This window comes from Callorhinus ursinus, unplaced genomic scaffold, assembly GCF_003265705.2.
Source record: "Callorhinus ursinus isolate GAN/ISIS: 27379988/994484 unplaced genomic scaffold, GSC_fseal_2.0 scaffold14, whole genome shotgun sequence".
Taxonomy (NCBI): domain Eukaryota; kingdom Metazoa; phylum Chordata; class Mammalia; order Carnivora; family Otariidae; genus Callorhinus; species Callorhinus ursinus.
The window spans coordinates 27,175,859-27,196,498 of NW_027397076.1; the positions used below are offsets into that span (position 1 = coordinate 27,175,859).

General features: G+C 39.5%; 1 protein-coding gene across 5 annotated transcripts in view; it reads right to left on the reverse strand.

Annotated features, from left to right (window-relative positions):
• Window positions 1–245: 245 nt before the first annotated feature.
• Window positions 246–20,640, reverse strand: part of SYT1 (synaptotagmin 1) — a 522,143-nt gene continuing 501,748 nt past the window's right edge. For all 5 annotated transcript variants that reach the window (XM_025881317.2, XM_025881316.2, XM_073900613.1 and 2 more), the window contains 2 exons: window positions 5,469–5,602; window positions 246–1,256 (listed from right to left, as the gene is read on the reverse strand). In XM_025881317.2, the coding sequence (XP_025737102.1) occupies window positions 1,050–1,256; window positions 5,469–5,602 (341 nt within the window). In that variant the 3' untranslated portion in view covers window positions 246–1,049. The remainder of the gene's footprint in view (window positions 1,257–5,468; window positions 5,603–20,640) is intronic.

Sequence of the window (20,640 nt, forward strand, 5' to 3'; positions counted from 1 at the left end):
AAATATTTTGTTACAAAGTCTAATGTGCAAACCTTTTGGAATTATTATAGGTATGAAATCTGGAGCAGAATTCACAGGATGCACATTTGTATAAAGGTGATAACGGAGAGCTACTTTTTTTTTTCTTTTTAAATAGTCAGGCAATATTTCAGAAATGCTGACTTCTGCCCTCAGCTTCTTCCCACCCACCCCATCCCCAAACAAATGCACCCATACACACACCCAAACCCACCCACCCACCCACCCACACACACGGAACACCGTCGTGTTGTTACTCTATATGCAGTTATATGAAATCACTGACTCCTGTTCAGTTGCTTCCTCAAATATTAGAGTGAAGCCCTGGTTTTAGCTTTGTAGATATGTACGGACAGACGCCGTTCTGGTTTGTGGCTATGCTTCCTGGAGGTCGGTCTGGATGCTGCTCAGATCATGCTAATTTGCCTGTGAAGAAATTCTACAGAATTGGATTCACCCACCAAGTATGTGGTGTCAGTGTATCTTGGTTCTCAAATGGTCGATAGAAAGCTCAGGTTTAAGTTGTCCTTTAAGACGTCAGTTTGACTGTACTAGTGCCTCACAAGTTGATATTTTTGCTGGAATGCAGACAATACTATATTTACCATATAATATATTATCAGCTCTCCTATATCTCAGTCAATTTACATAATTTAAAATAGAACATCTTATTAAAAACATCTAGATATACACAGATTAGGAAACGCTTACAACATACAAATACACAAACTAGAAATAAATCTTTAGCATACTGGTATATACAACAGTGTGATACAATAAATAATTTCAGTCATGCTCTATCTACACATCATATTGCTTAAAAGAAGAGTAGATTTGGAGGGCAGTGGCATGATGAAGGACTTAGGGGCTCTCTACATTTAAATTTGTGCAAATTAAAACAGGATTTGAAGTACCACTGAATTGTGTTAGGAATGCATGGCTGGATAGATGAAAGGACCCATATTACTGAGGTATTTACAGATACTGGCTAAAGAGCACTATGTGGGCAAACGCAGAAAGGCTTCTTTCCTTTACTTCTTGACTGCCAGCATGGCGTCAACTTCCTCCTCTACCTGTAGGGTGTGCCACTGGGCGATGGGTCGCCTGGGGTTGGCCAGCATGTCTGACCAGTGTCGCAGCTCCGCCCCGGTGCTATTGTAGCCCACAAAGACTTTGCCGATGGCATCGTTCTTGCCAATCTTGTCATAGTCCAAAACAGTTACCACCACTTGCACTTTCTGAAAGAGAACACAAAAGAAACATTAATCACCCTACCCTCTTACAAAGCTGCCTTGAGAGCTAAGCAACTGGAAATAAGAACCAGTCTGAAAACACCGGGCCAAGACTGAAAATGACTTCAATGTGAAAACCTGAGTCCAATCCCCCTTTCACCATTATGATGTCACCGTCATCACCGTCTTCAGCTTCAAAATACTGAATACACATTAAATTTTTTCAGGTATTTGGCACAATTCTTTTACATGAACTACTCAGTTACTTCTCACAATAGATCCTATTAATATTGCCATTACACAAAGAAGATGCCGTGAAGTCCCCGGCCTGGGGTCATGTAAGGAACGAGTGGGTTGGTTTTCACAGTCTGTGCTATATATACTCCACCATGCCTTCTGTCTTTGTCAACTGTGTCCACCTCTAAGTCCATTTGTTTCAACTGTCTCATCAGCAAGATTTCTGGCATTGGTATTCAGTATAATAATCACATAATTATTGTGAGTATTAAATGTAACAATAGAATGAAAATCTTTAAAAAGTAATAACTAAAGATAATTTCCCCATTTATACATTTTCTCAATAAACATTTGCTGAGTAACTGTTGCATATCCAGCGCTGATCTCAAATGGAAATAACCTTTTAGGCCACACAAGATTTACTTCAGTTATCCCATTACATTGTGAGAGTTTATTTAATAACTTACTTTTTAGAACTGCCTGAATCAACGAAAGCAAACCCCCGCCATTATGATATGAAAGACACACTTTTTGAAAGCACATTTTAGTTCTGCTTCCTAAGTAATGGATTTGCTTAGTCAAAATATGTGATGGCTCTAATCTAGAAACTGAGTGCAGAGATAAAGGAAGAGTTTAGAATAAAGTATAATGCATAACATTTGGTGGCCAGAGTTAAAAGGAACGGAAAATGTAATGATGGAAGCCAGGGCCAAATGAAGCTCCTGCTGAGTTCTGGCCCTTTCATGGACTTTGTACTCTGAGGACTGCATTATTGTACCAGTGTGCTAAGAGATGGCACCCACAGACAGCTTCACAGCAGAGAAAATGACCGCTCTTGAAAGTGGAATTTGGAATGTAAAATGCAACACATTGGCAATAAAGGAAACAAACCATCTTCCCTTGTGCAGCCTTGGAGAGATTCCATTATCAAGGGCGTCATCTATCCACTGGATGGTATTTGGAACAGAGAACAGAATCACTTTGGTTCTCAGAAAAATTCTCAGAACTTTTCCCAAGCAAATTCATCAGGATGAAATCATATTGTAGGGAATGGGGGGTAGGAGTTAATTAGGGACATTATGCACAAAGGTAAAATGGGGTTTTTGGAGGTTGGAGTAAATGGTTGGAGTAGGTTTTGATTATTTCATCTAGGAAGGGACTGATTGATAGTACTCAAGACAATCTCCTTCTAAAGGCCTTGGATTAATTTTTTGCAGCTGCATATGTAGTTTATACATTTGCAGGTTATAACATTTACATGTACTTTTGGAAATCAGCATATTTTGCTCATAATATATTTCACAGGGATAGAGACAGATAGAAACCAGATAATCTTATAACCTCAGAATAAAGGAAACCCAGACCCCTATTTTCGTATGTAAAATGCTCAACTGTTTCTCTAGGAAAACTAGGAAAGCAGTCTCCTGGGGAAAACTAAAAAAGAAAAGAGAAGAAGAAAAAGGAAAAGGACAAACTGACAAGAAGCTGAGAAAGACAAGGGACGCAGTCGAAGGTGGGCTCTTTATCGCCGCACCTAACGTAATCCGTGATGGGTTCAGATTCTCTCTGTCCTGACAGAAGACTCTAAAATGCTGCCCCAGAAACCCAGCATAGGTCTTGTTTTTAATGTGCTTCATTTATTTTTAAGATTTTATTTATTTGAGGGAGAGAGGGCGTGCATGGCCCACGAGGGCAGGTCGGGGAGGCAGGGGAGGCCGGCAGAGGCAGAGGGAGAGGTGAGCCGACTCCCCGCGGAGCAGGGAGCCTGATGCGGGACTCGATCCCAGGAGCCCAGAGATCATGACCTGAGCCCAAGTCAGAGGCTTAAGCAACTGAGCCACCCAGGCGTCCCTCTTCATTTTTAATATATTTACATTTGCTGCAATTTATAGTTGTAAAAGAACATTTCCTTTTTTTTTTAAAATAGGTGTAGAATTGTAGCTCAAAGAAAATTTACAATAGGATTTTTCATCACAATACCCCGCCTTGTATTGTTTTGCAGTATTAAAAAACAAAACTCCAGGAGGCGTTAAGTTTCCATAGGAGTAAGTTCTTAGAACTCAAAAAAGAGTTCACTGAACAAATATTGCAAAATAAATTGGAGAAAATTGGGTATCTTGGGGGGTCGCCAGTGGATCCAAAGCAGTGACCCCACTGGTTCAGGCTAGTAAACAGGTGACTGGGGACAGGGGATCAGTGTCCTCTGCAATGTCATTTACTTATATAACAACTGTTGAAAGTAAGTATGTGCAGTTTACTACCACGTGAAAATGTGCACGAGAAAGGTTATATAAATCCCATTAAGTGATGTGAAAATGGTGGACTGCCGGTGATTTTTAAAGAACTGCCCCATACAATACAGTAAGTAGCTCCTGGCCACATGTAGCTATATAAATTGAAGTAAATTAAAATTAATAAAGTTCCTGGATCACACTAGTGGCTGACGTGCTCATTACCTACTTGCGGCTGGTGACTACTGTATTGGACCACACAGATGATAAAACATTTCCATCCTCACAGAGAGTTCTAGTAGACAGCACTGTTTCATATATTGTTTTAATTTTATTGTTAGATCTATTTCCTAATAAAGTGTTAATTTGACAAAGAGACAAAATTAACAGTGTGAATAGTAATGGTGATGGGAACCATTTACTGAGTGTTCCCCGTTCCAAGGGCTTTTATATGCATAATCTCTACACTTGATCTTAGCCAAAAGGCTGAGAAGCGATATATGCATAATCTCTTTGATGTGGATTCTATTATTCCTATTTTATATGTGAGGAGATTCTAAGCCTCGGTTTCCTTATATATAAAATTGGGATAATAACCTCTCTCATAAGGTTACTGTAAAGACGCAATGAGATTATGTATGTAAAGTGCTTAAATTGGGCCTAGGCTCATAATAAATATACAATAAATGTAGCTATTATATTAGCTTTCTTCATGGGATAAAGGTATGATTTGTTCTTAAGATACTGTACTCTAAATTAGATTCTAGATTAAAGTAAAAATAAAGAATATTTCCTGATGTTTCACATTCTGGACCTTTAGAAATTTCCATGGTGTACTTTTGATGCCTACCCTTCATTTCTCCTTCATGTTGTGGGTAAACTTTTATAGGACTGAGAAGATAGACCCATATCAATTATTTAATAAAATGTAAAAGTAGTGTTGCTTTAAGGCATCTGTCTAATATCCAATATCCATTAAAGATTAGCAAGAAATAGCCAATAGTTATTGGATGTAAACTTTGAGGTCCAATAGTCTCATTATGGATAGAAGGTAAGAGAACCTAAAATTATTTAAAAATTGCTAAATCATAAGATCATATACCATTATTGTGGCTACATGTAGCATCCTGTTTTGACAATGTTATCCACAGTTTCCTTTAATAGAATACTCCCTATCATAACAATTATTATCTAGCAAATTAAGGTTTCATCTTTGCAAAAATATCCATCCATTCTGACTCAGAAACAGGAAGCTAAATTTAAACAATTAAAATACGACTTACTCTGATTTTTCTATTGTTAATCACCTTTTAATAATGAAAGATTAAAGATGCTGCATATTTAGCATCAACCAAAATATTTATCTTTTTTTTTTTTTGCTATAAGGCTATGATAAGGAGAATTCCATATTGTGGGCTGGGAATGAATAGTGAAAATTCATTTTCTCTTGGCCTTTTAACCTTTATGGTACTTTTTGAGTTAGCAGAGTCGTCCTGTTGATTTTCTTCTTCCTACTTTATTTCTGCTCTACAGAATGCCAGCTGTTTTTGGCTGATGAGTCAGCACATCTTGCGCTGTAAATTTCATCATTTCCTTCTTGATGTAGCTTGAATATCAAGTGTGCATGGGAATAAGAATGGCAACTCTATTGAAGGCATGTGCACAGATAATTTACAAGGTCTGTGTCTTTCATCTATCTGGTCTGAAGAAATAAAATTGAATGGGAAGACAAACTTATATTTGACATTACCTGGATTTGCTCAAAGGGTACTTCAAAGCTGAATGACTCATTGTAGTAGGGGTTAAGTGTGTTCTTTTTAATTGTTGTCTTTTTCTTCTTCAGCCTCTTGCCATTCTGCATCAGATGGATCTTCACATAAGGATCTGAAAAACAGAAACAAAAACTTCAGGAGATCAAAGATACATATTTTAGATTATAATTTAGCTTATTAAAAAACTAGAGTATTCCCAACAGAGAAATCATTTTATAGCATATATTTAATATTTTTTAAAAAAATGTAAGCCTTCTTTACTGAAAGATTTTAAGTAACCTATGGGCCAGGTTTTTTGCCATGATATCTCAATATTTATAGCTGGATTTAGGGGATGAGAGCTACTGTGTGCTAACGGACCAGCAACTTGGGGGAAAAAAAGTCTTGACATGCAACATTTGCCAATGTCCATGGTAGAAATACTCTCAGCGTGGCTATTTCAAGCTACTAGGTAGTTTAACAACTAGCTTACCAAAGTCCCTGAAATAATTAACAATTGGCTCTTCTGAGCTGGTAAAGTACTGGTTGCAGCATACCACTGCATGGGAATAAAACTCTTGACAGAGAAAGGACAAAGAAGCCATTTCATGCATTCATTTATTCATTTACTCAATCAATATTAGTTAAGCCCTAGTGATACAGTAGTGAATAAAACCGCTCACTGCTGTTTTCATGAGGGAACTTCAGGCTTGTTGCGGGGAGGAGACAGTAGGCTTGTAAAGAAATGAAATACATATGAAATTACAAGTTGACAAGAGTGCTCTAGAAGAACAGGCCAAGAATAGAGATAGGATTGAGAATAGCAGGGATGGTATGGTGAGCCTAAGGTAGCAATGGAATTCTTAGATTGCTCAGGTAAGGCCTCTCTGTGGAGGTAACATTTAAACTGAGATTTGAAGGTTAAGGGAGAGAAGAGGCCATGTGCGTGCACATGTGTGTGTGTGTGTGTGTACATGTGTGTTGCGCATGCAATGATGGGGTGGGGTGTGGCTGGAGAGGGCGAGAGAGAGAGAGAGAGAGAGAGAGCGAGCGAGCTTGATCCAGGACCTGTGCCTGATCATCCCTAGGTAGAGAGTCAGTACACATAGAGGTAATGAGAAAAGGAGCAGGATTCCCTTAGCAGTTTCCCCAAAGCCTCATTAAGTAAAGGTAAAGTAATAAGCAAATCAATGGAGGGGTAAGACAATTCCCATTTACAGTTCTCACTACTAATGGATGAATGACTACCTTCAGGTTACTAAGAACCAATACCCAGGTTTGACAGTAAAATCTCTCTACTGTTTTCTCAAATATTTGTCCAGTTCACATGCAATGCATATTCTTTATAGAAAAAGATCAGAAAACAATGATAAACAAGGAAAAAATTAAAAATCATCCATGATTTTACTCCCCTAAAATAATCAGTGCTAAGCCTTCTAAAATTTCTTTCCTCCCTTTTAGTATGTGTAAAGCTTGGAGAAACTTTACAGATAATCTAGTTTAAAACCCACATGCTTTTAGATAACAAACTTTCCTGGTCTGTAGTTTTTTCAGCACAATAAAATTCCGGTTTGTTATTGGACATGTTTACACATACATAAAACATGCCAAAACTGGCAGCAACTTCACAGACGGAAAAAAAAAAAAAAAAAAAAAAAAGGAAAAAAAGAAGAAAACTTTTATCTTTGGCCTTTTTAACCATCTCATACAAACCAGCTGTTTATAGTACAGCTAAGTGCATACACAAGAAATGTTACTGTAATTCTCGAAGATTGTTTTGTTTGTGTGTGTGTGCGTGTTTTTACAGCTTTTTCTCCTTTGAGATTGTAATGAACGTGGTCACACTACAAGTAGAGTCAGAAGTAGGACAGAGAATGCCCCGAAGGCTGGCTTGTTTATCCAAAATTAAAAATGGCTGACCCCAACAATATGTACAGAACATACAGTGTAAATAAAGATTACACACACATTTTCCGTTCTAAGTATTTTTAAGAGAAAAGCAGGGCCTTGGAAATGTTGGTTCTCTTTTTCTTCTCCGCGGCAAATTCACGTTGTGGTTTGGGTTGTGTGGGAGGGAGCACGTGGGACTCTTTCCTGGGTGACCCCGTGTAGATTCGGAGACTGGACGTAGAGGGTAAATTGGTCATGGCCGCCTTTTTTTTTTTTTTTTTTTTTTTTTTTTTTTTTTTTTTGGTGTCTAGTCATCCTCACTGGTCTGCTTCTTGGCGTCACCATCATCCCTCTCATCTTCAGCTGCCTGTTCGCCTGCAGCCGCCTAGCCTCCTCATCTTCATATCTCTGCTCTCTTCCTCACCATCGTCTTCCTCTTCCTCCTCTTCCCCACGCACCTCATTGCTGGCTGCCAGTTCCCTCTTTCTCAGCTTTCCCATGAGCAGCTGCGTCTCTTTCATTCCCCGCCTCCTTTCCGCAGAGGCGGAGATCCCGCCGCGGGTGTTCCGCACTGAGGAGCGGGCGATCCCACGCAGCGCCTTACAAACAACGCGAGAGGTGGACGCGCTGGTGAGCGTGCTGCCGGAGTCCGTGGCTGCCACGGTGGCCGCGCGAGGCAGCAGCCGGACACCGGAACAAGGCGAAGATGCCTTTTTTAGAGCAGCCAGTGGGGCCGGAACAGGTTGTTTGTATCTTCCTCTTCCTATCCGCCAGTAGAACATTAACTCCTGTAGGACAGAAACTTTGCCTGCAGTGTTCGCTAACTGAATTTACTAAACAATGCCTGGCGCTATTCAGTTTTTGTCGAATGAGTAAGTGGAATTTACTTAGGGTCTAGTAATGTGGATCTCCTTACTCTTAGTGCAGTCATCTTCCATTGTCCCAAAGCCCATGTTACTTGGATATGTGTAGGTTGGGGTTTTCGTTTTTGTTTTTAATGCTGCATCCGCTCAAGGGGTTTGTAATGAAGATTTTCAACATAAGATTTTCAACCAGACCTAGAGATGAGGAACCAGCTCCTTTAACTAAATAGTTGATCAATTAAACAAATCACTGTAAATAATTGCAAATGAAGGGGGAAAAATGGCTTTTTTTCACCCATAAACCATCTTGCTCTTCACAACTAATACTGATTTTTGGGTCTGAGATCTTGTTTGCTTAAGAAGTTCCCTGGCTCCTCCGTCCAAACCCCTTGTATATTTACAAAGATGGGCAAGTTTCCAGTTGCTTTTTGGCACTGACTGAATACCCAAATACTAAATACCCATAAACCAATGTTTATGCCTCCTATGTTCATGTGGTGAAACTTATCAGCCTAAGTAAGGTATAGCTTTTCTCAAGAGATGCACGATGACTACGTGTTTATTCATTTAACACAGTAAATGACAAGAAAATTCCTGTGCACCTGCCATTTGAGTAAGCAAATTAAAAACCCAACAAGATAATTTCAGATTCAGATATAAGTTCTGATGTGATGTGATTAATGCCTTGGGGAGAACAAGGTAATTTAGAAAGGGAGCTCCGCAAAGTCCTCATTGAGGAGGCCAGGTTTGAGCTAAGAACCAAATGACAGGAAGGAGCCAGTCATTTGAAGATGTGGAGGAAGCTTATATCAGCCAGAAGGAACAGGACACACAAAGGCCCTAAGGTGCACATCCGTCTGCATGTTTGTGGAGCAAGAAGAAAGCAAGGGGGAGAGAGGTAGCTGGTGAAGTCAGAGAGGTCACTGCTGACCTGTCACTTTCGTAAGCAGAATCTGCCAGTTCTGACAGTGATTCCAAGATATTCTATAATGTCTCAACTTCACTGAGATAGTTGACACATAACGCTATAAGGTGTGCAGTGTGATGATTTCATATACATACGTATTGTGTAGTGATCACCACAAGAAGTTTAGTTAACACATCTGTCATCTCACATTATTACAATATTTGTGTGTGTGTGTGTTGAGATCATTTACACTCTACTCTTTAGCAACTTTCAGTTAAACAATACAGCATTGCCAACTGTAGTTACCATACCACGTACTAGATCTCCAGAACTCACTCATCTGATAAGTTTGTACCCTTTGATCAACATGTCCTCTTTTCCCTCACCCCCTAGCTTGGCACCATCCTCTTCTCTGTTTTCTATGAGTTTGGAATTTATTTTTTTTATTTTTTAAATATTTATTTTATTTACTTGAGAGAGAGTGAGAGAGAGCACAGAGGGAGAGGCAGACTCCCTTCTGAGCAGAGAGCCTGATGTGGGGTCCATCCCAGGACCCCTGGATCATGACCTCAACCAAAGGCAGATGCTTAACCAACTGAGCAACCTAGGCGGCACCCCTATGAGTTTGGAATAAAAAAAAAATAGAGTCCACATATGAGGGAGGTAATGCAGAATTTGTCTGTCTCTGTCTGACTTACTTCACTTAGCATAATGCCCTTAAGGACCATCCATGTTGGTGCAAATGGCAGGATTTCCTTCTTTTTTATGGCTGAATAATTTAAATTTATATATATTACATTTTTGTCTTAGAATACTATGAATAATAATAATATTTGGATTATTTTATTTTATATGAATTTATTGTATGTATTATATATATCCATACCACATCTTCTTTATCCATTCATCCATCAGTAGACACCTAGGTTGTGTCCACATCTTGGCTATTGTGAATAATGTTGCAATGAATATAGGCATGCAGATCTCTCTTTGAGATAGTGATTTCATTTCCCTTAGGTGTATGCCCAGAAATGGGATTGCTGGATCATAGGGTAGTTCTCTTTTTGAATTTTTAAGGAACCTCCATGCTGTTTTCCATAGTGGCTGCACCAGTTTGCATTCCCACCAATGGTGCATGAGGGTTCTCTTTTCTCCACATCCTAGCAAGTGCTTGTTACTGCTTGCCTTTTTGATAATAGCCATTCTTAAGAGGTGTGAGGTGATATCTCATTGTGGCTTTGACTGGCATCTCCCTGATGATTAGTAAAGTTGAGGCTCTGTTCAGGTACCTGTTGGCCATTTGTATGTCTTCTCTTGAAAAATGTTTATTTAGATCCTCTGTCCATTTTTAATCAGAAAATTATTATGTTGCTATTAAGATGTATGAGTTCCTTAAATATTTTGGATATTAGCCCTTATCTAATATAGTTTGCAAATGTTTTCTCACATTCCATAGGTTGTTAGAGATCTTGTTCTTTATCACCTTTTCTGCCTGGATAAGTTTTGACTGTCTAAGCCTGATAGGTTATGTATTCAAGGTAGACACATTTGAGGTTCTTCTTGGCTCAGCCATCTGAAGTCTTGGATTGCTCTTCATCTTCTCCATTGTCATTCAACCTTGATTGGCTTAACTGTGTCCTCTGGTTCTTTCATTGTGCAAAGTCTTTTCCTGAATTCTGGTTCCTCTGGAGATGGCCCTAATCTCTTGATTAGCTCATTAGTAACTTCTTCTGGAATCCAGACCTTGCTCCTGTCTCTCTTATTATGGCTGAGTGAGTCTTTTAAATGGAAGACTATGAGTCACCTAACTATGAGTCACACCCATCCTTTAAGGATGCACGTATTTTTTACAATAAGGATCACCTCTCCTGCAATGTCGGACTCTTTATAATTAAATTTGTTCTGTTTTAGGGGCTGTTTCACAAAGCAAATCCTGGTCTTTTCAGGGTTTCTTGGTGGCTTAGAAGTTCTGGTCGTTACACAATAGGACATAATTTTTTGGAAATGATAAAATAGGCTGTAATGAGATTCACTAATACTGCTATTGCTTTTCCTGAGTACAACGGCTGGACACCATGTGTGGCCTCCAAATATCCATTAGGTTTTTGTCAACATGTAAATGGCATGGAAACATAATGCCAGGTACAAAACTGGGCTGCTGTCCTCAGGGACTTCATATCTCTATGGCTGCATCACTTCATTCTGTCCCCCAAAACAAGCACTCGTGGAACTCCTCATCATCTAAATACTGAAAACCTTCTTTCAAAACCATTTAGATCATCCCTGTTGCCACTGAAACGTGGGCAGGACTTGGGACCCTTTGCTTCTTTAATTTATCTTCAAAAAAAAGTAGGGCCTTTTTTCTTTTCTAACTTTGGTAGAAAGGAAAGTCTCTTTTCTGATGTCTGTTTAGTCTCTAATAATATGTGACTGTAAGCTTGCAGTTCTAGAAAAGGACGGAGTGGGATCAGAAAGAAGGTTCTTCATTCCCAATAATAAACTGCAGGTACAATGAGTGCAATTCATCACCTCGTTTTGGATGATTTTGAGGTCTATTCATTTGGTTTTGTTATCCATGTGGCATTGCTACCCTTCATTCACTGCTTGTCAGGTTTTCTTTTCAGCTGAAATCGGCTTAACTGAACTTTATCTCTTTTCTATCATAAGAGCTGTTATGACTTAGAGGTTTTTCAGGACACTGTAATGAAATCACTGTCAAACTTTAATATGTTGACAAGCCTTTTTAATATATGAAACTGGGGGCTTTTTTATTCCTAAAGTTCACCATTATGATAGGCTGAATAACAGTTCCCTCAGATGCCCACATCCTGATCCTTGGAACCAGGGAACATTTACCTTATATGGCACAACGGACTTTACAAATGTGATTAAGGGTAAGGATCTTGAGATGAGAAGATTATCGAAGAGGGCCCAATCTAATCACATGAGTCCTTAGAAACAGAGAACCTTTCCTGGCTGTGGTCAAAAAGAGACAATAGAAGAAGGGTCAGAGGTGCACTAACTTCCTGGCTTTGCAGATAGAGGAGGGGACACAAGCCATGGGGTGCAGGTGGCCTCTAGAAGATGGAAAAGGCAAGGAAATGGATTCTTACCTGGAGCCTCCAAAAAGGAATGCAACCCTACTGACACCTTGCTGTTAGCCCAGTGAGACCTGTGTCAGACCTATAATTTACAGAAGTATAAGATAATAACCGTATGTTACTTTTTTAAATGAAGTTTGTTGTAGTTTATTGTGGCAGCGATAGAAAACTAATATAACAAGTTGAGAGGATTCTATTGTTTATCTAGGAAGGTTTGAGGATGAGACTCAAATTTAAATAGGTCTGGGAAGTGATCTTTTGGGAAAAATTCATGTTTTTTTCCAAACTTCTAAAAGTGATTACTTTGTTCTTCAAAGCAAAAACCTTCAAAAAGTTCAAGTCTTTTTAATTAAAAAAAGGTTAACTTAGAGCGTATAATCAAAAGATAATAGTTAGGTACAGATGTTTTCGGATCCGTGATAAAATTAGTGAAAATGGATGAAATGTTAGCTTTGAATAATTTTTAAAGTAAGATCCATTGCAAAGTTTAATATAATAATGTTCCCTCGTATTTGTAAAGCACTTTTAAGATTATATATATCTTTAAAAATCATATCATCTCCTTCACCCCTTACAACCAACCCAATGAAGAGACTAGGGCTCCCAAAGGCTGATTTTTTTTTTCCCCCAAGAACTCAAACCAGGGTCTTCCAACTCAGAACCTGTTGCTCTTTGTGATGCGTTAGAGAAACAATTTAGGATAGTGTTACAGGTACAACCTCTGGAGCCAGACAAACTTGAATCTTGGCTCTGCTACTAGCTGTGTGGTCTTGGACAAGTTATTGAACCTCTTTGTGTCCTACTTCCTTCCACATAAAGTGGTGAGAATGATGATACCTAGTTCGTAGAGTTCTGAAGATTAAATTGAGTTACTATGTGGAAATTGCTTCAAATATGTGCCCAGCACCTATTATGATTAATTCTTAATTATTATTATAGTTTTGTGAAAGGGCTGACATCTAAGTCAGCATCTAGGTATCAGACTCTTGCCCAGGTTTGCTTACTCGGTGCCCACCATTGCACTACTTGCTGCAGAAGGAAGCCAGACTGCCTTGAGTGCCAGATTTACTTCTGGAAAGAAGCATACTTACTCTAAGCAACTGGTTCATTCATGAAGAATTTAATCATGTATGAGATGAAAGAGACAGGGGGAATTTCTTTCATTACCACTATAAGAGGTAGTCTTGAGATGTGAGATGGGAAACTAATTTCAACATCCTGTACAGTTTACCCCTACTTCTGAAGTCAATAGATGAAATTACACAGAGCTGAAAAGTTAAACTCGAGAGCTGTAAGTGGAAACATTTTACTAAGGCTCTAGGATAGCGTGAGTCAAAACTATGATTTTTTGAGCTTTCTTTCCAGATACTGAGACCAGCTAATGTTGATACACTTGGGCATCTACTTTCCATATGCTGCTTAAAATGAGGAAATAGGCAAAAGGAAGCCCTCAGCCTTGAGATTTGTTGCTGTTGTTGGGGATGGGGTAATACCGATAGGTTGTTGGAGAGAGGTGAAAGCTATACCTCCTTCTTTCATTTTTCTGTTCAACTCCTTTCTACCATGAGAAAATTTTATAGGTGCAGCCTTTATGCTGTACTCTAAGGTCATAACCATCTAGAGCTTCTCTTATCCTGCAGATAGACACCTACTGAGCTCATTACCTCCTCTTTAAGCCTGTTCTTATGCTGGGATTCCAGCCTCCTGGACCAAAAAGTTAGAAAATTTGGGACTGTCTCTGATTCCTTCTTCTCTACTCCCTGTGAATAGTTAACCACCATATCCTGCCAATTTACCCTCACATTGTCTCTCTGGCTGGTTCCCTCTTTCTAACTTGTTACATCTCAAGATCAGAAGTCCAATCTCTCTTGTGATCTCGCCCTCAATTCCACACTATTCCTGTAATTGTTAAAACTATATTTGATCACACCATTCCCATGTTAAAAGTCTTTAGTGGCTTGCCAACTAAAAAAATCCAGACTGTATCATGACCTTCACAGTCGCATCCTAACTTAGCATTTTCCACAAACTCTGTGCTCTACTCATGGTCAATACTCACTATTCCTCACAGAGAATTTAAAATGCCATGTCTTTGAAATGACTGTCCTTTAGCCTGAAATGCCCTTTCTTTCTTTTCCCATCTTAAGTTTGGTTTAAAAGTCACCTCTTCCCTGAAGATTTTACTGATGATTTTCTCAGTTAGAACCTTCAGACAGACCTTTCTCTGCCCTGCAGCATTTTCTTTTGTAGTTTTGCAAAGTACGTATCTCTTTCTTTTCTGGTACTGGAGAACTTTTGTGGTAAGCGAATGACATAAAAACCATATTCCTATGGGAAAATGTGTCTTGAATTCAGAGCTGTTGGCTTCAAGATGAACTTTGGGGAGATGTGTGACATGGGAGCTTCTTCCATTACTATTCCATACTCCACTTTAACACCCTGGCACATTGTCACCCCCTGCTTCCCTTAGGCACTCCTAATGTCAAATTATGCCAACTTCATGGAAATATAATTGCAAAACAGCTGGGCTGTGAGCAATGATCCTTTTGTGTGAGATATCAAAGAGCCACTGAAGGCTTTTTCTATTTACAATGAGAATGAGAGAGCAGCAGTTCAAAGCTGGATAATGCAACATGCCTGCAGTTTTCATTTGGACAATTTGGTGTAATTACACTGTCTTCTTTCCTAACTACCACAGTGGCCGTGGGTCCTTGTGACCATGGCCTTTCCATTTCAGCCAAAGACTTCTCTTGATAAGAAACAGTCTCATTTCAGCTGTTTTGTTCAGTCCCTCTGAGCCAGTACCCAGCTTCTGAGTAACTACGGGCTTTATTCCTTTTATTGTTTTTTCTTTGGATAATGCTCACCAAATTTCAACTTCTGGTGTTGGATGAGGAAAGTAATACTTGTATCAGTTAGGGTTCTGAATTTCAAGTGACTTAAGACCCATTTCAAAATGATGCAGATTGTAAAGGTAACTTACTGACTTACATGATGGAAAAGTCCAGAAGTAGGGCTGGGTGGCAATGATTGTTAATTGTCCCCTGAAATCCATTTCCCCCTACTTTTTAGCAATAGAACTCCTGAAGTTTTACCTGGGCGCCAGTTCGCCCAGCTGGAAATATTTCTCCCAGTCTGTCTTGCAACTTAGTATGGCCGGATGACTAACCTCTGGCCATTGGAAGTGAATGGAAGTGGGGAGTGGGAACTCCCCACCATAATTTGAAACAGCGGTCCTCAACGGGGGGCTGTTTTATCTCTCAGACATCTGGCAATGTCTGGAGACATTTTTGATTGTCATAATTTGGAGGGGAGGTGATGTGGGCATTTGAGTAGGCAGAGGCCAGGGATTTTGTTAAACATCTTACAGTGCATAGGACAACCCTCACCAGTAAAGAAGTATCAGGCTCAAAATGTCAGTAGAGCTAAAACTGATAAACAGTGCCTTAATATACGCTTCATGCCCTCCATTCTTTCTTTTTCTTGCAATTGAGACATGGATATGATAGGAGGGCAGTGAATCAGCTTTTACCTTGCAATGTGAAAACAATCCTCTAGGGGGCCAGCACAAGCTAGGAAGATCCTGGGTTCCTAAATGAACCACAGCACCAAACCACCTACCAATGTTGTCTACTCACCCACATGTGCCCATGTGGGAGATAAAGAATTTCAAACAAAAATTCTGTCTTTTTGAGCCACTGTATTTTTGGAGTCTTTTTGTTACAGCACTTCAGCCTGTTCCCTGTGTAGCACAGATTCATCAATACCTGCTAGGTGCCAGGTTTGTCTGTATCACTACTCTGTTTTCTATGGAGTTATCCTCAGATTCCACCTGGTGGCCTCCCCAAGACATCCTGGACTCTTTTTGTAAGGATGTAAATGACTCTACTAGCTACAAGTCTCATATCATCACACTATACCACCCAAGGGAAAAGAGTGTCTACATCAGAATTCCTAGGAAAAGTCCCACCTCACTCTTACTGGACTAACAATGGTGAAATGTCTACTCTGTTAATCCTTGTGGTGAAGAGAGTGTGATGGGCTATGTTGGCTTAGTCCTGGGTCATGTATACATCCCTAAACCAATCAGGAGGGCCAGGAGTCCTATCTTGGGAGTTGGGGGTAGGCTCAACTCTATTCTAAACACAATGCTAAGAATAGAAGAATTTGGTGGTTCCTCAAACAGGAATTTGAAGACTCTTACCAAAAGAGTGGGAAGTAGAAGTTGGGAGGCAACTAACCAATGTTTGTAGAGTTTTTCAACCTAGTGTCTCTTCTCTAGGATCCCATCTCTGTCTAAACTTGGAAGTGTGTATGCATTTCTTTGCAGAGAGATACTTCCTTCCCACTTGAGATCAAATTTCTAGGAATGAGCCATTGGGCCCTGGTACATGTGGTCCAGCAATGGCAGAGACAGCATAGTTAAATCATACAGAATTAGGAATCAGAGTTTCTTTGCCAACTGCAGCTTTTTCTTGTGTGCTTATTGAGTAAGCCTGTTTTATCAGTGAGCCAATCATTTAATAGGATACAAATAATTAAATAGTAATAGGGTCCACAGAGCAATTTCCATCAGTGGCAGTTACTTGAGGGGGTTTTCATAAATAATTTGCCAGTACTTAGAGAAGACTACACTGAGAAGCTTATGTGTCTTAGAGTTTAAAATGCTCCCTATAATGTTATATAAGGACGTAGCATTAAAAATATATTCCGGGAAAATTTTCTGTATGAGCACACAATTTAAAAATGAATTTACATTCGTTAAATGCAGTGTTTGCTAGAAGAAAACAACATTAGATAAATGACTGCCACAGAGGAAATCAACTTCATTTTAATGAGACAGACCATAAAATAGCAAGGGCTGATTTAGTTCATTAATGGTGGCAAAGTGCTTTGAGGAGACAAAAATGTAAATGCAAAATGCTATTATTGTGGATTAACTGGAAAACATTTTTGGTCGTGGTGGAGGAAGCCACTGAATTCCAACAATCATTTCTAACATTGCCAAATGGATTGTACATGACTGCCAGCCTCTTGATTAAAAACGTAGGCATGTATGTCCCAGAACTGGGGAATGAGGACACGTCAAAGAACACTCTCACTGAGGCGGTGTGTTTCCGGGCACCTGCAAGAGCGGAGTGATGGTCTGAGCGCCACACTTGGTAGAAGAAGGAGCTGGTCATCTTGCAAAACCCGTCTTTTCTCTTTGGTTTTTAAGGTGAAATTCTTCATCTATAATTCACCCTTCTTTTCCCTGTACTTTGGAAAATCTTTCAGGAAGGGCAAACATATGAGAGCAGGAGCAGTAGTAATTATGGTTGATTCTTTCTGGATGACTACAAAGAGTTCGGTGGAATGGCCAAGTATAAACTGTTTGTATGAACTGAATAACAAAAACAGTCAAAGGATTCAGTAAAGTAAACAAAATTGCAAACGGTAAATTGGACTTGACTTTTTTGTCTTTTCTGGAGATTTGGGCTTCGCCTCTTATTTATGCCAGATGAAAGGTCATTAGTGAGATATTTATTCCTCTTTTTTTCTTCTTCTTCTTCTTTTTTTTTTACAGTAGTATTAGACATTTGTACTCGATGAGACACCATTGGTGGCATTGTTACTTGGTATGAGTGTGAGGACTTTTAAGCACACGGAATATGACAAATGGATGCTACTCCTTCTCCACATAGAGGTAGTTTCCCGGCAATTCAACATGTGGTGAAAATGCAAACAATGTGAGATTAGGGGTGCTTTTACACATAATATTACTAAATAGAGTTAGTGCTCTGCAGTGGGGTGACCTCCGGCTCACTCAGCTCTCAGGTTGGTTTGGCCAGAATCAATTTTACTCTCATTAACTCCCTATCTCTTGCACATACTTGCTTTAAAATGTCTGTATGTCTTCTAAACATTATGCTGTCTAAGCATTAGAAAGTTTATGGACTGAGACTGCCTTATAATAATTGAGGGAGTGATTTGGAAATGTTTCCAGATGGAGTGAAGGAATCTCTCTCCCAGTCTTCATTTTGACTGTTTCTAGAACTTGTCAAGTATCTGGGTGTCTTTCCTAGGGAGTGAGGGAATGGCCCCTAAGTGTCTTAGCTGGAAATGTCTCAGTGCTTCTTTCTCTGCTTGAAAAAGAAAATACGTTAATATTTTCAGGGAAGGGTTTCTTTCCTCTTGCTCTGCTTCTTCCTGTGTTTAAGTGAAATTGTTGAGCCTGTGGCCCTAGAAAGGATTAATGAAGCAGCTTTCATTTTCCCCTTAGAAAAAGAGATAATGATTTTAAGAATCACAATATTGTTGGTAACTCATACTTCCCAACTTTGGTTTGAGATTTTATAGTATGAATAATGCATGTCCTTTCAAAAAAAAAAAACTGAGCACCCCGGTTGGCTTGTTATTAAATTTCTTTATTTGAATGTTGATTTCCCTTATCCTTCAAGAGAGAGATTTCATTTTGGTTTGTTGATGGCCAAATATGGGTCTTTTTCATAAAGCTGTGACACTGTTCGAGATCAGCTGGTGCTCTGCGCGTCAAGAAGATAAGGAGCTTTGCAGGAGAGATCCACTTCTACCTTGGTAATCTGGTTTTCTTACAATATTGTAAAGAGAATAAAAATAAGCTATGACTTCAATATTACACTGCGTGTAGGAAAATGACATGAAGTAATATAATTCCGTGGTGATTTTACTGCTTTTTATGAAGCAATTTGTGATTAAAGTCAGTCACCACATATCAGTATTTCGAGTCTCAGTAAAAACTCACAATGTTATTGTGTACACCGATATCTTTGGCATTGATATCACCTAAGATACTTCCTCCCTAAATCTGGGAAGAGTGAGAGTTGGGGTGTTAGAGTCAGCCAAACTCTCTGTATAGAAGATTTAATGGTTGCTGTGAAATGGCTTAAGTCTTTGCAGGATTTCAGAGGCACACACCACATTGCCACAGAGATGGCCCAGATGTAAAAAGAGGAGGGCTAGTCTTGTTTTTCCCAATTTTCTATTTTCTTGAATCACAGATACTCCATAGGCTGACACCTTTCACCTTGAAGACTTTTGACCTAAGGTAACTTAAGTGGTTATTCCATTTTCCTTGGTATTATTCCTTAGTTCTGGGGTACAGCATCCATTCATTGATTCATTCCTTCACTCATGCAGTTACTCACTCACAGAGGGCCTGTTAGGTGCCAGGTATTTATCTTTCAGCCAGCATCCGGTTGCATCCTGTCCCCATGCTTGACACAGAGCCTGACACATGATAGGGATCCAGTAAATATTTGCCTAATGCCTGAATGAATCAGCAAAGTATACATATCTATTGAGCAATTCTTAGGGAAGAGAGTGAGGGGATACCGAAAACTATGGAAGCCAGTTTGTTCTTTAAAGAGCGTGCAGTTGGGTTGGGAAGAGAAGACAGACATTTCTGAGTTAGGTTTGAACCAACGCACGTATCTGTGGTAGGAAAGGTAACAAGACAGTGCATGTTTTCTTGCTAAATGATTTGCACAGCGGTGACTGTAAGAGGGCTTCACAGAGGACAAACACCCTTCACTCAGCTGGAAATGCTTAGTTTGAATTCAAGTGTCTACCATGAAGGAGTCCAAACACATGTCACAAAGAGAGAACTGACCTTTTGTTAATACTAAAAAGTCCTCAGCTCCCATGCCTTGTTATCCCTTCACCTCCATAGATAGATGTGCAATTTCATAAAATGTAAATACAATGGTATTTGCAGTGTTAATGCTTATGTAGAGTGAGAAAGAGGTCACTGAGATGGACAATCCAAAAATGGATTGTCTTTCTTTCAGCTTGTTTTTTCCTCGGGCCTTTTCCAGTCTTTCTGAGCATAATGGAATTTCATGGTTAACCTAATGTGTTTCTCATAAATAGGTAATGCATACATTTTAAGATGGTTTCAGTGAAATGGAATTTTGTGTGATATGCAGGATTTTATAAATTATAGGATTAGGCCGGCCTGTAACATTTTGCAGTGCCCAGGTTAAGACTACAAATGAAAGTCCATACACAGTATGTCTAAATTGTTAAGAGTTATATATGCACATATATATGAATTTTCTATCCTCATATTTTAATAAATACACATTCATAGCGACCCAGAAACCCAGCTCTAAATTGAGAACTCTCAGACTTCTTGGGGGTCCGGCCGTGGACGCTGGCAGTGTGGGAGAGTTGTGCTGCCAGGCCCCCCCTCCCACTCTTCTTCAGCTCCGATGTGCATTTCACATATTTATATGGGGATGCCCCAGCCCACATGGCCAAGTTCTATTCACCAGTCCCCAAAACCTCCTTCTTAACCACCCTTCAGCTATGGGGTATGACCAGCCTTCAGGTGCTCAGACTTGGGGAATAAGTCTTAACATGAAGCAACTTGGGGTCATTTTGACAGGGA